The sequence below is a fragment of the Lissotriton vulgaris genome, chromosome 1_2 (assembly GCF_964263255.1).
Source record: "Lissotriton vulgaris chromosome 1_2, aLisVul1.2, whole genome shotgun sequence".
NCBI lineage: Eukaryota > Metazoa > Chordata > Amphibia > Caudata > Salamandridae > Lissotriton > Lissotriton vulgaris.
The window spans coordinates 310,516,928-310,530,632 of record NC_141686.1 but is presented as its reverse complement, the minus strand read 5'-3'; the positions used below and the strand labels follow the sequence as shown (position 1 = coordinate 310,530,632).

General features: G+C 47.4%; 1 protein-coding gene across 1 annotated transcript in view; it reads left to right on the top strand.

Annotated features, from left to right (window-relative positions):
* Window positions 1-12,631, top strand: part of LOC147736583 (transcobalamin-1-like) — an 82,666-nt gene extending 70,035 nt beyond the window's left edge. The window contains exons 8-9 of the mRNA XM_086953324.1: window positions 7,051-7,169; window positions 11,888-12,631. Of these exons, the coding sequence (XP_086809450.1) occupies window positions 7,051-7,169; window positions 11,888-11,949 (181 nt within the window). The 3' untranslated portion in view covers window positions 11,950-12,631. The remainder of the gene's footprint in view (window positions 1-7,050; window positions 7,170-11,887) is intronic.
* The last annotated feature ends 1,074 nt before the right edge of the window (window positions 12,632-13,705 follow it).

Here is a 13,705-nt window from a genome sequence, read left to right as displayed (position 1 = left end):
CTTGTTAGGTCTGGACGCTGCTTCTTTCCGGCCAGCTTTAGGTCCTTCAGAGCAGGGTTCCACGGTTTTGTCCAACAAAAGGCTTCAGGGTCCGAAGGCACTCTAAAGAAGGAAACAAAATGAGACCTTGGGTTACTGGTGTTACCGGTACTCCGGTTATGACAGAAGGGGGGGGCAGGGAGTGAGGGGGATCACCAGGAACCGTTACCGAATTGTGCAAAAAACAACAAGCTTCCCTGAGAAGCGCTTGTGTACTGGGGGTGAGCGAATTTTGCGGATCTCGCGTTCGCGAATTTTGCGGATTTGCGGATTCGCAATCCGCAAAATCCGCGAATTCCCGCGAATTTGCGGATTTTTTTTTTTGTGTTCGCCCGTGTTTCTGCCAGTTCGCGAGGGTTTTGTACACTTTCGCAAATTGCGAACTTACCTGTCGGGTCGCAAGTTTCGCGAACTTGTTGTTTCTACGTGTCCAGCCTGTTTGGGACACTCTTCTTCATCACTGCCACTCTCTGTCACCACTGCCACTCTCTGACTATTCATGCCACCCTCTGGCCCACCCATGCCACCCTCTGTTTCATCACCACACCCTCTGGTTGTCCAGTGTACATTATTTTCGGCAAAGCAAATCACACCTTCCCTGCCTCAAGTGACCTGAATTAATTTGGGGCTGATTAATGTGTCACAGAATATTTTTTTAGCTGGCACCTGCTTCCTTAGTGCGCCCTGATTAGTGATCTTTTGCACTTGCTAAGTGCTTTCATTGTTGCAAAATTAGTTACAACACCTGCCCTGCCCCAACTGACAATAATGAATTAGGGGCTGATTAATGGATTTTAACTTCCAGCCTGGCTCCTGCTTGTCTCCCTTAGCTGTAATTCAGGACCTTTGTGGCATATGTGTAACTATTCTGAGGTTCAGAGCAGGGTCACATAATAGTTTCAACTGGCAACTGAACTCTGGAGGGGCCCCTCAGGAAGCACTACAGGAAATGGCTACTAATGATGAGCCTGAACTTTTGAACCTGGTAAGTAGTTACTTTCAGTTTTGCTAAGATCGTATTTCTGCAATTTTGCACTTATTCGCGGGGCGCGAACTCACGCGAACAGTGCGAGCAGTGCGAGCAAAATCCGCTGCTCGCGGATTTGCGGATTTTGCGGGAGATTCGCAAATCTCGCGGATTGCGGATTTCCAGAAAATCCGCAAAATCCGCGAGCGGAACGGATTTTCCGCCCATGCCTATTGTGTACACTCGAACCGGGGGTGTGATAGGGCTCACACACGCATGTCCAGTGACCAACCTCAACCACCCCTACCCGTTCCCTCCCGGTGCAAAGAGCAGTCCCCTTAATCTGGCCCATACCTTGTGGAGCCACACTTCTCCTCCTGAAGTGTGGCGGGGCAGAGCGTGGTCTCGTTCGCCTCCCGGCTTTCTCTCCTCCGGGGGCGACGCGGCTTCTGTGTCCTCTCTCCTCTCCTGGGGCAACGCAGCTTTCGTGTTCTCTCGCTGTACACCCAAGACCTCCCGAGGCTCGCTGGATGTCTCCTCCTCTCCTGTCCTGGTCGCGGCGTTCTCTTCGGGATGTCGCGCTATCAGTGCCTCCGTTGCTCCCGATTGGAAGAAAAATAACGACGTCACCGGCGGAGTTCCCTCCTCCGGGAAAGCTCAGGCTGCCTTAAAGGGAGCGTATCCGTCCTGTGCACGCCGGGGTGGAGAGGAATACGGGTTAATGTCAGCACCCGACTCGTGGCAGGCAGGGATCCCCTGACACATCCCTCCCCCAGGATTTCCCTGATCGGGGGAAAGAGGAAATCGGGACAGAAAGTCAGCGTTCCCCTGTTCCATACCTTTGCGATGACGGACCTCAATTTGGAAGGGTTGGAGAGCCAAAAACCACCTGAGGATACGGTCATTGTGACCACTGTTCCGTTGAAGCCATGTCAGTGGGGCATGGTCTGTATATAAAACAAAGGGCCTTCCCTCCAGATAGTATCTGAGTTTGTCCACACTCCAGCGGACCGCCAAACACTCCTTCTCTATAGTAGATTAGGCCAGTTCTCTGGGGAACAGTTTACGGCTGATGTAAAGAACCGGTCTTTCCAACCCGTCTGAGTCTTCCTGAGAAAGGACCGCCCCAATACCAACCCCTGAGGCATCTGTCTGGAGGATGAAGGGTTTTGTGAAGTCCGGAGAAATCAAGACAGGTGCCGTGGTAAGGACAGTTTGTAGTGCCTGAAAAGCATTGGTTTCTTTGGGAGTAGGGGCTGGTAACCTAGGAGATGACTGGTTTTTTTAACAGGTCTGTAAGAGGTCCAGCCATATCCGCGAACTGTGGAATAAACCTCCTATAGTATCCCACCAGGCCTAGGAATGCTCTCAGATCTCTTTTGTTCTTAGGATAGGGGAGTTCCAGGATAGCCTTCACTTTCTCTGTTTGTGGTTCTATCATTCCATTACCTAAGACATAACCTAGATATTTCACGTTTCTAAAGGCTACTCTAGTCTTTTTGGTGTTTATATGGAACCCTGTTGCTCCTAGACTAGTGAGTATCTTTTCAAGATGTTTTATATGGTCTTCCCACGTTTTACTGTAGACGACGATATCGTCCAAGTAAGCGGAGGAATATTGTTGGTGGGAAGACAAGACTGTGTCCATTGCCCTTTGGACCGTTGCCGGAGCGCCGTGCAGACCAAACGGGAGAACGGTGAAATGATAGTGGCCAGAGGGTGTAGAGAAAGCTGTTTTCTCTTGGTCTGCAGGGTTTAGCGGAATCTGCCAATACCCCTTGGTGAGGTCTATAGTTGTGATATACCGAGCTTCACCAAGGCGTTCTAGCAGTTCGTCCACGCGAGGCAGTGGGTACGCGTCTTGTTTGGAGACCCTATTCACTGCTCTGAAGTCTATACAGAAACGAATACTGCTGTCCGGTTTGGGAACGAGTACTACTGGAGAACACCAGTTGCTGTGTGAGGGTACAATCACCCCGGAGCTCAACATCTGGTTGATCTCGTCTTGGAAGGCACTTCTTCTAGCTTCGGGGACACGGTAGGGCTTTTGTTTAACTACAGTCCCGGGAGGAGTAGGTATGGAATGCATCGCTATGTTTGTTTTTCCTGGTTGGTCGGAGAAGACGTCTGAGTAACGGAGCAGAAGAGACAAAACTTCTTCTCGCTGTCCTTCTGTTATGTTTGGATTTATAGGAGTGTCATGAACAGTATGAGGGGCAGTCGTGAGGGTATGGACCGCTTGAGGAGGTTTTCCCAACCACTTTTTTACCAAGTTTATGTGGCACATTTGTGTCTTATTCCCCTTAACTCACAGGATACAAGTGGTTTTACCGATTTTCCTGAGGACCTCAAAAGGTCCTTGCCATTCTTTTCTGAGTTTATGCGTGGAGGAAGGTAACAACACCAAAGCCCAGTCACCAACATCAAGTTCCCTCCATTGTTTTCCTTTGTCATAAAATGTCTTTTGTTTGTTCTGGGCTATGGCGAGATGATCATGGGCCAAAGTCCTAAGTTTATGAAGTCTAGTCTGGAGTTGTCGTGTGTAGTCTAGTAAGGCCTCTGCCTCATGTGCTCCTTCCTTTTCCCAACTGTCTTTGGTGATTTCTAAAAGGGTTCTTGGGGTCCGACCAAACAGTATTTCAAAAGGAGAATTCAAAACTGGCTTGTTTTTGGCTCCGTAGGACAAAAAGAGCCAAGGGTAGCAACTGATCCCAGTTCTTACCATCCCAAGACAAAAGTTTCTTTAAGGTGAGCTTTAGGCTACTGTTATATCGCTCGACCAATCCATCTGTCTGGGGATGATAGACAGACGTTTTATTGTGTGTGATTCTTAGTTGTTTACAGACCTGTGCCATTAAGCGTGAAACAAAAGGTATTCCTTGGTCTGTAATGATTCAGCGAGGAAATCCCATTCCAGAGAAAACCTCGACGAGCTTTTGAGCAATGGCTGATGATGTAGCTGCCCGGAGGGGATATGCCTCGGGGTAGCGAGTGGCATAGTCAACTAAAACTAAGGCATATAGATGACCTCTCGCAGACTTAGGCAACGGGCCTATAAGGTCCATTCTGAATCTATCAAATGGTTTCCCTATGATGGGTAACGGATTCAGAGGAACCGCATGGGGAATATAGGTGTTTCGCCGTTGACAGATCTGGCATTCCTGACAATAGCGTTGTATTTGTGCATACACTCCCGGCCAGAAGAAGTGTTGTAAAATGGCCTGCCCTGTCTTTTCTGCGCCTGAATGTCCTGCAAGTAAATGTGCGTGTGCAAAAAAGAGTATCTGGTCCCTAAAGGCAACAGGTACTAGAAGCTGGGGAACTGCATCAGGTTTAGCCAGCCTATACAACAACCCGTTTTTTTCAATGAAAGAAGGATGGGCCCTATGTACAGGGTCCTGAGCTGAACGGGCTATGTGCCAAGCGTTGGTGAGAAAGGCATCGTTTAGTTGTGCGGTCCTGAAATGGGTATCCCTAGCCCATGGTTCGGAAACAAGCAGATTGTCACGTGGAGTGCATTGTAAGGCGTCAAACATAAAGGCGATGAAGCCCGGATTGTCGGTTCCTAATATTACTGGTTCAGAAAGCGAAGCCAAAACCCCAACCACTACTTCTGTTCTAGTTCCTGCAGCAGTACAGAGGCTAATGGTAGCTAATGGATACTCCCTAACGTCCCCATGGACGCACCTTATGTGAACACTTTTCCCTGGCATTAGGCAGGTCGAGGGAACCAATTCTTGTCTTACTACTGAATGCCTACATCCAGAATCTAGTAAAGCATTAACCACCTTCCCATAAATGTTCACACTCACATAGAACACTGGTCCTGTCTCCTGGGCGTATAGAAGAGAATGTGGGGGGTAGCTAACGTCCATAGGTTCTTCTTCTTTCTCCTTTTGTTTTTTTCGGCAATACCTTGTTATATGGCCCCACTCGCCACAGTCATAACATTGAAGACCAGGGTTGGGCTGAAAGTCTGGTTTGGGTAGACGTGGTCGTGGAGGTTCTAGTGTTACTTTTGGGTGTTTCTTCTCGAGCTTTCCGGGTATAGTCTTAGTAGTTTTCTCTGGTTCTCTTACCGGTGGGCGTCCTTGGGCCCGGGCATATGAAGTAGCCATTTCGATGGCGTGTTCAAGAGTCAGACCTGCATGTTGCTTCAGCCAACGCTGTGTCCCATAGGGTAACGCCTCCAAAAACTGTTCAAGATAGATCTTATTCATCACCTCTTCCATATTCCCTTCCTGTGGCTTAAGCCACAGGTCAGCAGCTGCTTTTAGCTTGTAAAAAAGGGTCTTGGGAAGGTCTCCTGGGGTTCCACGTTCCTGTCGGAATTTAAGTCTGTGGGTCTCTTCGTCCACACCCAGACGGTCGAGGATATACTGTTTAACCACGTTTCAAAAAACAGTGGTCCCTACTCGTGGACACAATGGTATACTAAACTGATAATCACACACCTGATAAGTGTTATGTCTTTTGTCCAGCCGGACAAGGAATTTATTTAACAATTTTCTTAATAAAACTGAATGAACACATTAATAACAAGTGGGCACAGCCGTGACCCACAACATTCAGACGAAACAACGAACAGAACGGTAAAAGGAGCAAAGCAAAAATGTCTGTGTACTTGTAGACAGTGTTACAGACAAAGATTGTTATAACCACACCATTGCATTTCACAATATTTTAAATGTCATGTCATCATGAGGCTGCCTTAAAGGGAGCGTATCCGTCCCGTGCACGCCGGGGTGGAAAGGAATACGAGTTAATGTCGGCACCCGACTCGTGGCAGGCAGGGACCCCCTGACAATCTGCCCCAAAGTATCTCTTTCAGTACTGAAAAGCATTTCATGGACATGTGAAGTAAAGTTTGATGCTATACAAACCGATTGCCAGTAATCTGAAAGTATTGCATAAAAGCCTTCTTACCTGAAACTGACTTCAACTTGGTTCCTAGAAATAAAAGTAACTAAAGTAATATTTTTGTAAACCTTGGCCCGGAGTCAGTCATTGAGCGTGTGTTCCTGCCTTGTATGAGTGTGTACATCAAATGCCTTCACACTAACCTCTGAGAAGCCCAACTGCTCAGCCCAGCTACCACCAAATTGAAAGTAAGGTATTATGTACTTTAACCGCTGCCATACCTTTGGGGACTCGCTGGACTCTGTGCACACTATATGCTTTTTTGGTGTAGTAAGTACAGGGCCAGCTTCCTACAGAGATAGCATAAGAGAGTGTGTGTGGGTGTCTGTGAGCGTGGGTTAGTGTGTGTGTGGTCTGCCACCTCTGTTGGGAGCCAGCCATCCAGAACCCTCAGTTATGAACAGTGCTGTGCGGGAGGAGGTGCTGTGCAGATCCCACAGTTGATGGCAGACCTGTGATGGTGGAAGTGCTGTGAAGGGCCCGCGGTTGATAACAGAGCTGCGGTGGTTAAGGTGCTGTACAGAGCCTTCTGTTGATACCACAGCTGTGCTGGTTGAAGTGCTATGAACACCCTGTTTTTGAAAGCAGAACTGTGCTGGTGGAAGTGCTGTGCAAAGCCTCCTTTTAAAAGCAGAGGTGTGCTGGTGGAGGTGCTGTGCAGAGCCTGCAGTTGATAACAGAGCTGTGCTGGTGGTGGTGCTGTGCAGAGCCTGCAGTTGATAACAGAGCTGTGCTGGTGGTGGTGCTGTGCAGAGCCTCCTTTTAATAGCATAGGTGTGCTGGTGGAGGTGCTGTGCAGAGCCTGCAGTTGATAACAGAGCTGTGCTGGTGGTGGTGCTGTGCGGAGCCCCCAGTTGATAGCAGAGCTGTGCTGGTGGAGGTGCTGTGCAGAGCCCACAGTTGATAATAGTGCTGTGCTGTGTTCGCGTGGCTGTCCACAGCCTACAGTTGATAAGAGTGCTGTGCTGTGGTCATAGTGCTGTGCAGAGCCTACGGTTGATAACAGTGCTGTGCTGTGGTCATAGTGCTGTGCAGAGCCTACAGTTGATAACAGAGCTGTGCTGGTGGAGGTGCTGTGGGTGTCCATGGACTGATAACCATTGCCTCCTAAAATCTCTTTGCAGCTTCGAGGTGGAGCAGAGCAGCTGGGGGCCTTTTATTGTTTCCATTAATGGACTGACCGCCAGCAACACTGAGAGGACCTACTGGCAGCTGCTGAGTGGGACCACCCCTCTGAGCCAAGGTAAGTGCCCGCTCTCTGTGGAGTGTCACATGGGACCATCCATCTGGGCAAGGTAAGTGCCCGCTCTCTGTGGAGTTTCACATGGACCACCCCTCTGGGCCAAGGTAAGTGCCCGCTCTCTGTGGAGTTTCACATGGACCACCCCTCTGGGCCAAGGTAAGTGCCCGCTCTCTGTGGAGTTTCACATGGACCACCCCTCTGGGCCAAGGTTAGCCAGCTCTCTGTGGAGTTTCACATGGGACCATCTATCTGGGCAAGGTAAGTGCCCGCTCTCTGTGGAGTTTCACATGGGACCATCTATCTGGGCAAGGTAAGTGCCAGCTCTCTGTGGAGTTCCATATGGACCACCCCTCTGGGCCAAGGTAGGAGTTGTGCATCTGTACTGAGTGAGTCCACTGCCCTGGAGGTGGAGCTGTGGGCCTTTGGGGATTGAGTGCTATCACTGCGCATGGGATGAGAGCGGATATACCCATACCCAAACGGGTATGGGTACTGAGTGCTACTACACTCTAGATCCAAGTATGAGCCATGTGCATGTGGGAATTGAGGGAGATCAACCTACCAACTAATGTATGAGCTGTGAAACTCTGGTGATTGGGTGCTACTATCCCACATGGGACTACGTAGGAGTCACACGTGTAGGGGTACTGAGTGCTACTACTGCGCATGGGATGAGATCGGAGCCATACGGGTATGGGTGCTGAGTGCTACTACACTCTGAATCCAGGCAGGGGCCATGTCCATGTGGGTATTGAGGGAGACCATCCCTATCAAGAAATGTGGGAGACCGTGTCTGTAGAAATTAAGGCACACTCTCATTCTGGATCTAGGTATGGGCTACAGTCTTGAAGGTAAGGATGGGGGAGCACAGCTCTGGCTGGGGAAGCTGTGCACTTCCAGTAGCGGATTTTAAGGTGACTACTCCTCCCGACCTAAGTATAAGCGGGTGTCAGTAGGAATTGAGGGAGCGCTGCTCTGGAACCATGCAGGTGCTGTGCGCCTTGGTGTAATCGGTGAGTCCGCCCTTCTGGTCCCAGGTAGGAGCAGTGTGTTTGTATGTGGTACATGAAACTACCCCCAGGAACCAGGAAGGAGGTGTAAGACTGTAGATAACCAGTAGGAACAGGGGAGAGAGGGAGCTTCCAAACAGGAGGGGATGGAGTTCGAAAGGTGGAGAAGGTTGAGCAGGCTGAGATGGAAGGGAACTGTGTAGAGACAAATAAGAGAACACAGTGTATGAAATCAGGCAAATATTTAATGCTCCATTTCTAGCTTATTCCAGACCATCTTCTCAGTTTTCCCCCAAAACTTCCCTACATTCTCTGAGGTGGACTCTTTGTACAACACTTGTGTGCTTTTTGGCAAGTAAAGTAGGCCCAGTTCCAAAGACCGAAACAAGCTGTGTCACGTAAACAGTGTGGCGTCTGGTGCAGCCGAGCAATGACCCGAGCTGTGTTAAAGGCGTGTTCTTCTAATCCAGTGGTTCCCAAACTGTGCGCAGTGGCTCCCTGGGGAGCCATGAAACCCAGCAAGGGGAGCCGCGCACCAAGCACTTTAATGTATTTAATGTTGAAGGGTGTGTTGGCTTCAGTTAAGCTAATTAGACTTAAACACATGATGTAGATGATTTGTAAGTGATATGCCTAAAGCTGTAAACATAGTGCTTAATTGATGGCATGTCAAGGGAGATGACCTCCATATTTCACTGGATCCCCACGTTCCAACACTCCCAAAGTACGCGGAAGATGCCTGATTTACTTTGTTAGACTCGTTAACAGTTTTGGTTTTTTCCAAATGCATTTTACACCAATGCAAGATATCGGGAAAGTTCAGTTGTCCTGTCTATTAAACACATCAAGTATTATTAAGAATTGACACTTGTACTTGAACCATAGGTACTACCAGTACACATTTATTTCAGTACACACACATTTCCAAACAGGACTGCTCTCTCCTTGAGCGACAGGGAAGTAAAACACCATATACGGCATAATGTCAACTTTTGGAAGCAAGAAAGTGGGACGTTTTAAAAAAAGAATCAGAGGAATTTATTTGGCTTGCATTGATTTGGAGGCAATTTTAGGGAGAAGAAAGCAAAAATAAAGCTGTATGTGGTTTAAAAAATCGGGAGTCAACCTGCTGAGACAGGTGTGTTGGCATGTATGACATGGGTAGAAATGTAAGTGCATGCAAATATTCTTCAAGCGCAGAAACACTTTGGCAATGGCGCCTACATACATAGGGGTGCTATCTAGCACTGTAAGTGGGATAAAAAAGTTTGAGAGGGTACTCAAAAAAAGGCATGGACAAAAAAGTGTTATTAGGATTAGTTTATTAGAGGCGCTGCCTTAGTAATATAACACACCCTGCATATATGATTATAATATCTTCATCAGCTTCATCCCAATTATTTTCAGGGAGAAAAATGCAAGTACTCATGAGGCCGGGCTTACATCCCCCCCACCTTCCAAAAAGAGTAACAGTGGGGAGCCACAGGCAATGGCCAATGGGTCAAGGGAGCCACGGGTTGAAAAAGCTTGGGAACCACTGTTCTAATCAGTAGAATTTATGAGATTATCTGCTGATGATGCTGATGTGGAGGAAGGCACAATTCGGAGGGGCGCGCCCTGTGCTTAGGCCCAGTTCTGCTGCAATGTAGTTGACATAAGCAAAAAGACACTACATATGACCTGGCGACAGCGCCTGCTTTACCGCTGTCCAAGTCCCACTTACCGCTTTGTGTCTTAAGACAGAGCTCCCCACAGGTCTCTTCCCTACAGGAAATTGGGCCACAACCTGTCGTTGGTGTTGAATTTCTTCTACTGAGAACATGAAAACCAGTAGGACCCTCCTAGAATATCCACTCTGTCTTCGCAGTGCACTCATGCTCGGGTGTCTCCACCCTCCTTGATTTTAGGAGACTGGGGCCATTTTTCAGCCAGCATTCTTAGTATCAGAGGACACAACACCAACACTCTCAAGGTGTGAAATTTGATGCCCTTGAAGGGAAAGGTGATATGCAGCAGAAAAATATGATTGGCAGTTAAGACAAAATCCATTGTGGTCCACAGCCAATCAATCACTCAATCAGTTGATTTGTAGAGCACTACTCTTCACCTGTGAGGGTATCCGGACGCTAGATGTCCACAGAGTAACTTCCTTCTAAAGTGTCTTTTACTCACTGAGTTACTCTTGCAGTATCTCAGATAAACTCACACATCTTTTCAGTGTTGCTCAGCAGACCAAATTGTTTATGGTACACAACAATCATGTTCCGCTTAGTCTACAGCCATGACTTGCCAAAACCATCTCCATCACATTCCCAAACGGTATCACATTCACAAACTATCTCCATCACATTCCCAAACTATCTCCATCACATTGCCAAACTATCACCATCGCGTCCCAAATATCATCACAATCCCAAACTATCTCCATCACGTTCCCAACTTCATCATATTCCTAAACTATCTCCTTCACATTTCTAACTTCATCACATTCCCAAACCATCTCCATCACATTCCCAATCCCCATTGCATCTCAAGCTACCTCAATCAAAGTCCCAAACTATCTCCATCATGTTCCCAAACGTCTTCATAATTCCAAACTATCTCCATAACATTCTCAAACTATCTCCATGACATTCCCAAGCCATCTCCATCACATTCCTAAATGTCATCACATTCCCAAACTATCTCCATCACATTCACAAACTGTCTCCATCACGTTCTCAATCTCCATCGCATTTCCAAACTATCTCCATCACATTCCCATGCTTCATCATATTGCCAAACTATCTCTATCACATTCCCAAACCCTCTCTATCACATTCCCAGTCCCCATCACGTTTCCAAACTATCTCCATCACAGTCCCAAACATTATCATATTTTCAAACTATCTATTTCACATTCCCAAACTTCATCACATTCCCAAACTATATCCACCACATTCCCACACTACAGAGTATTTTCAAACTATCTCCATCACATTCCCAAACGTCATCACATTCCGAAACTATCTCCATCACGTTCTCAAACTACATCAACTATTTTCATTACGTTCTCAAACTTCAACATATTCCCAAACTATCTCCATCACATTTCTAAATCATCTCCATCACATTCCTAAACATCATCACATTCCCAAACTATCTCCATCACATTCCCAAATTATCTCCATAACATTCCCAAAGTTCATCGCATTCCCAAACTATCCCTATCACATCCCTAAACGTAATCGTATTTCCAAAGAATCTCCATCACATTACCAAGCTAACTCTATCACATTCCCAACCTTCTTCCCATTCCCAAACCATCTCCATCACATTTCCAAACACTTCAACCGCACACCCAATGTGTTTGAACAACCACCTGGGTCAGTAACAGGTATATTCGGGCGCCGACGCGAGCTTCGTTGCTTCCGCTTCAAGCGGCGGGGTTAGTGAAATATGCAGGTAGGCGCTACATCGTCAGAGACAATTTGATTTGTTCCAAACGTGGACACTCTGTTGCTTCTCCTGGAAAATCTCCTTCCTGGAAGTCTGGCAGCCTGAACCAATGCCTGTCCTAGCTGGGTGTTTCCTGGTTGAAAGTGGGTGTGTGTGTTTTTAATCTGCTCTCATCTTTGCCAGGGGGGGTGAGGGGGAGGGGGGACAGGTGCTGGAGAGGTAAGAGAGAAGGCCCCCCTTTACAACCTGTCCTCTTTATTTGCCCTCCAGGAGCCGGAGACTACAAGCCCTCAGACGGAGAGCATCTTGTGGCCAACCTTACCACCTGGTAGAGCTGGGACCCACCTGCAGCAGCCTGGCCCCACCTCGCGTGACACCCTCTTAAGGATGCTCGTGGCTGCCTGGGCCCTGTGATTGCAAGGGTGGCCAAGTCGAATGTGGAGGGCTGAGGTGCATCATCAGAAAAGGATTTACTCTCTCAGAGATGGCTATTGTGCTTCGTGCAGCTTCCTGCGGCTTGGAGGCGCTACATGTGTTTGTTTACATCTGCATTAACTCTGATCCCCAAACTTCCACCATCTCCTCTCCCTCTTTCATGCGTCTGCGCCTTCCGTCACTTACTACTCCTTTTTAAATCACTTGAGTACCACCAGTCTTACCTCTTCCTTTTCGCATCTCCCTCTCTTAGCCTCTCCATCGCTAGCTCCCTCCCCATACCTCGCTTTCTCTCTCTCTTTCCTTTCCACACACCTTCGCTCCCCTGCCATCATACGTCACTTCCTTCCTGCTCCCGACCCACCCTCTCCCTCACTTCCCTCCTCCCACAAGCCAATACCTCTCCGCTTACATCTCTTCCTCACTTCCTTACCGTGCCCTCCTATGGTCCTCCCCCCTCTCCCTCTTTTCTTCTCCCTCTCATTGGCTCAGATGTCTTCAGAGTGCTTCCATTCATGTTTCTAACTCTTTAAAAAAATTGCAATAAAATAAGATGTATTTCTCGTCCATGAAATAAGATCCAGCCTACGTGTGAATTTTCCTACAATGTAAAGGGCTGAAGTTCTAAGGATCAATCTTTTTATTTGCGTTAATGTTATTTTATATTGCAATGAATTATACTGAGATGTCCTTCAACAGACAGGCCACTCAATCTCAGCTGCATCCAACTTCTTAATATCTGGATAAAATGAAGCGAGACCCCGAAAGTCTACAGTAACTTTGACAACGAGATGGATCTTGTCCACAGCATGCAGAGATCTGGACTTGCTGGACATTGGGCCTTGTCCACAGGATGCAGTGATCTGGACTAACTGGACATTGGGCTAGATGTATCATGCACTGTTCTTGTCGTAAACGACCCAATTCGCATTGTGACTGGTAAAATGCTTTTTGACATGTTTCAATCCCAAATTGCCTCTGGTAACCTGTTACCTAATCGCAGTAAAGGATTAGTGTTGAATTAGTATAGTGAAATATGAAAGTAATTTGAGTGGTGGATAGGTTAGTCAGTTATTTTGTTTCAGAAGGATAGCAGAGGGATAGAAGAGGAAAAAAAGGTTTGCATTTATATGGTGCATTCATTTACCCATTATTAGTTGGGGGGAGAGGTGATGGTGTAGAAAGTGACCAATTTTCTCATGCCACGTGCTCATCTAGGTGTTAATGATTTAGAGACAAATCCACACGTATCAAGGCATACGTTTCTCGCATACAAAACATACCACCGAGATGAATCTTCATCCTCAAACATTTTAGGATGACAACCTATATGACATTTGTAATCCTCCCCAGGGAAACCATCTTCCCAATATTGCCTTCTTCCTTTCTGTACTTACGATGCTAAAAAACTGTTTCTAATAAAATCGTTTGAAATAAAAAAACAACAACATGGGAATGCCCATATCCTGAATACTGAATGTCTGGAAGAGACAGTGCAAGCGCTGCCTAGGTGAGACCAAAAAAGCACCTGTCTCCAGCCACGGCCCGTGGAGGGAGTTTCGGTAGGGCAGAAAGGCGGTGCGGGGGAGGGGCAGGGTGGTGGGTGCTAAAAACCTGAATATGTATTATTGGAGGTAAGTAAACAATGTCATT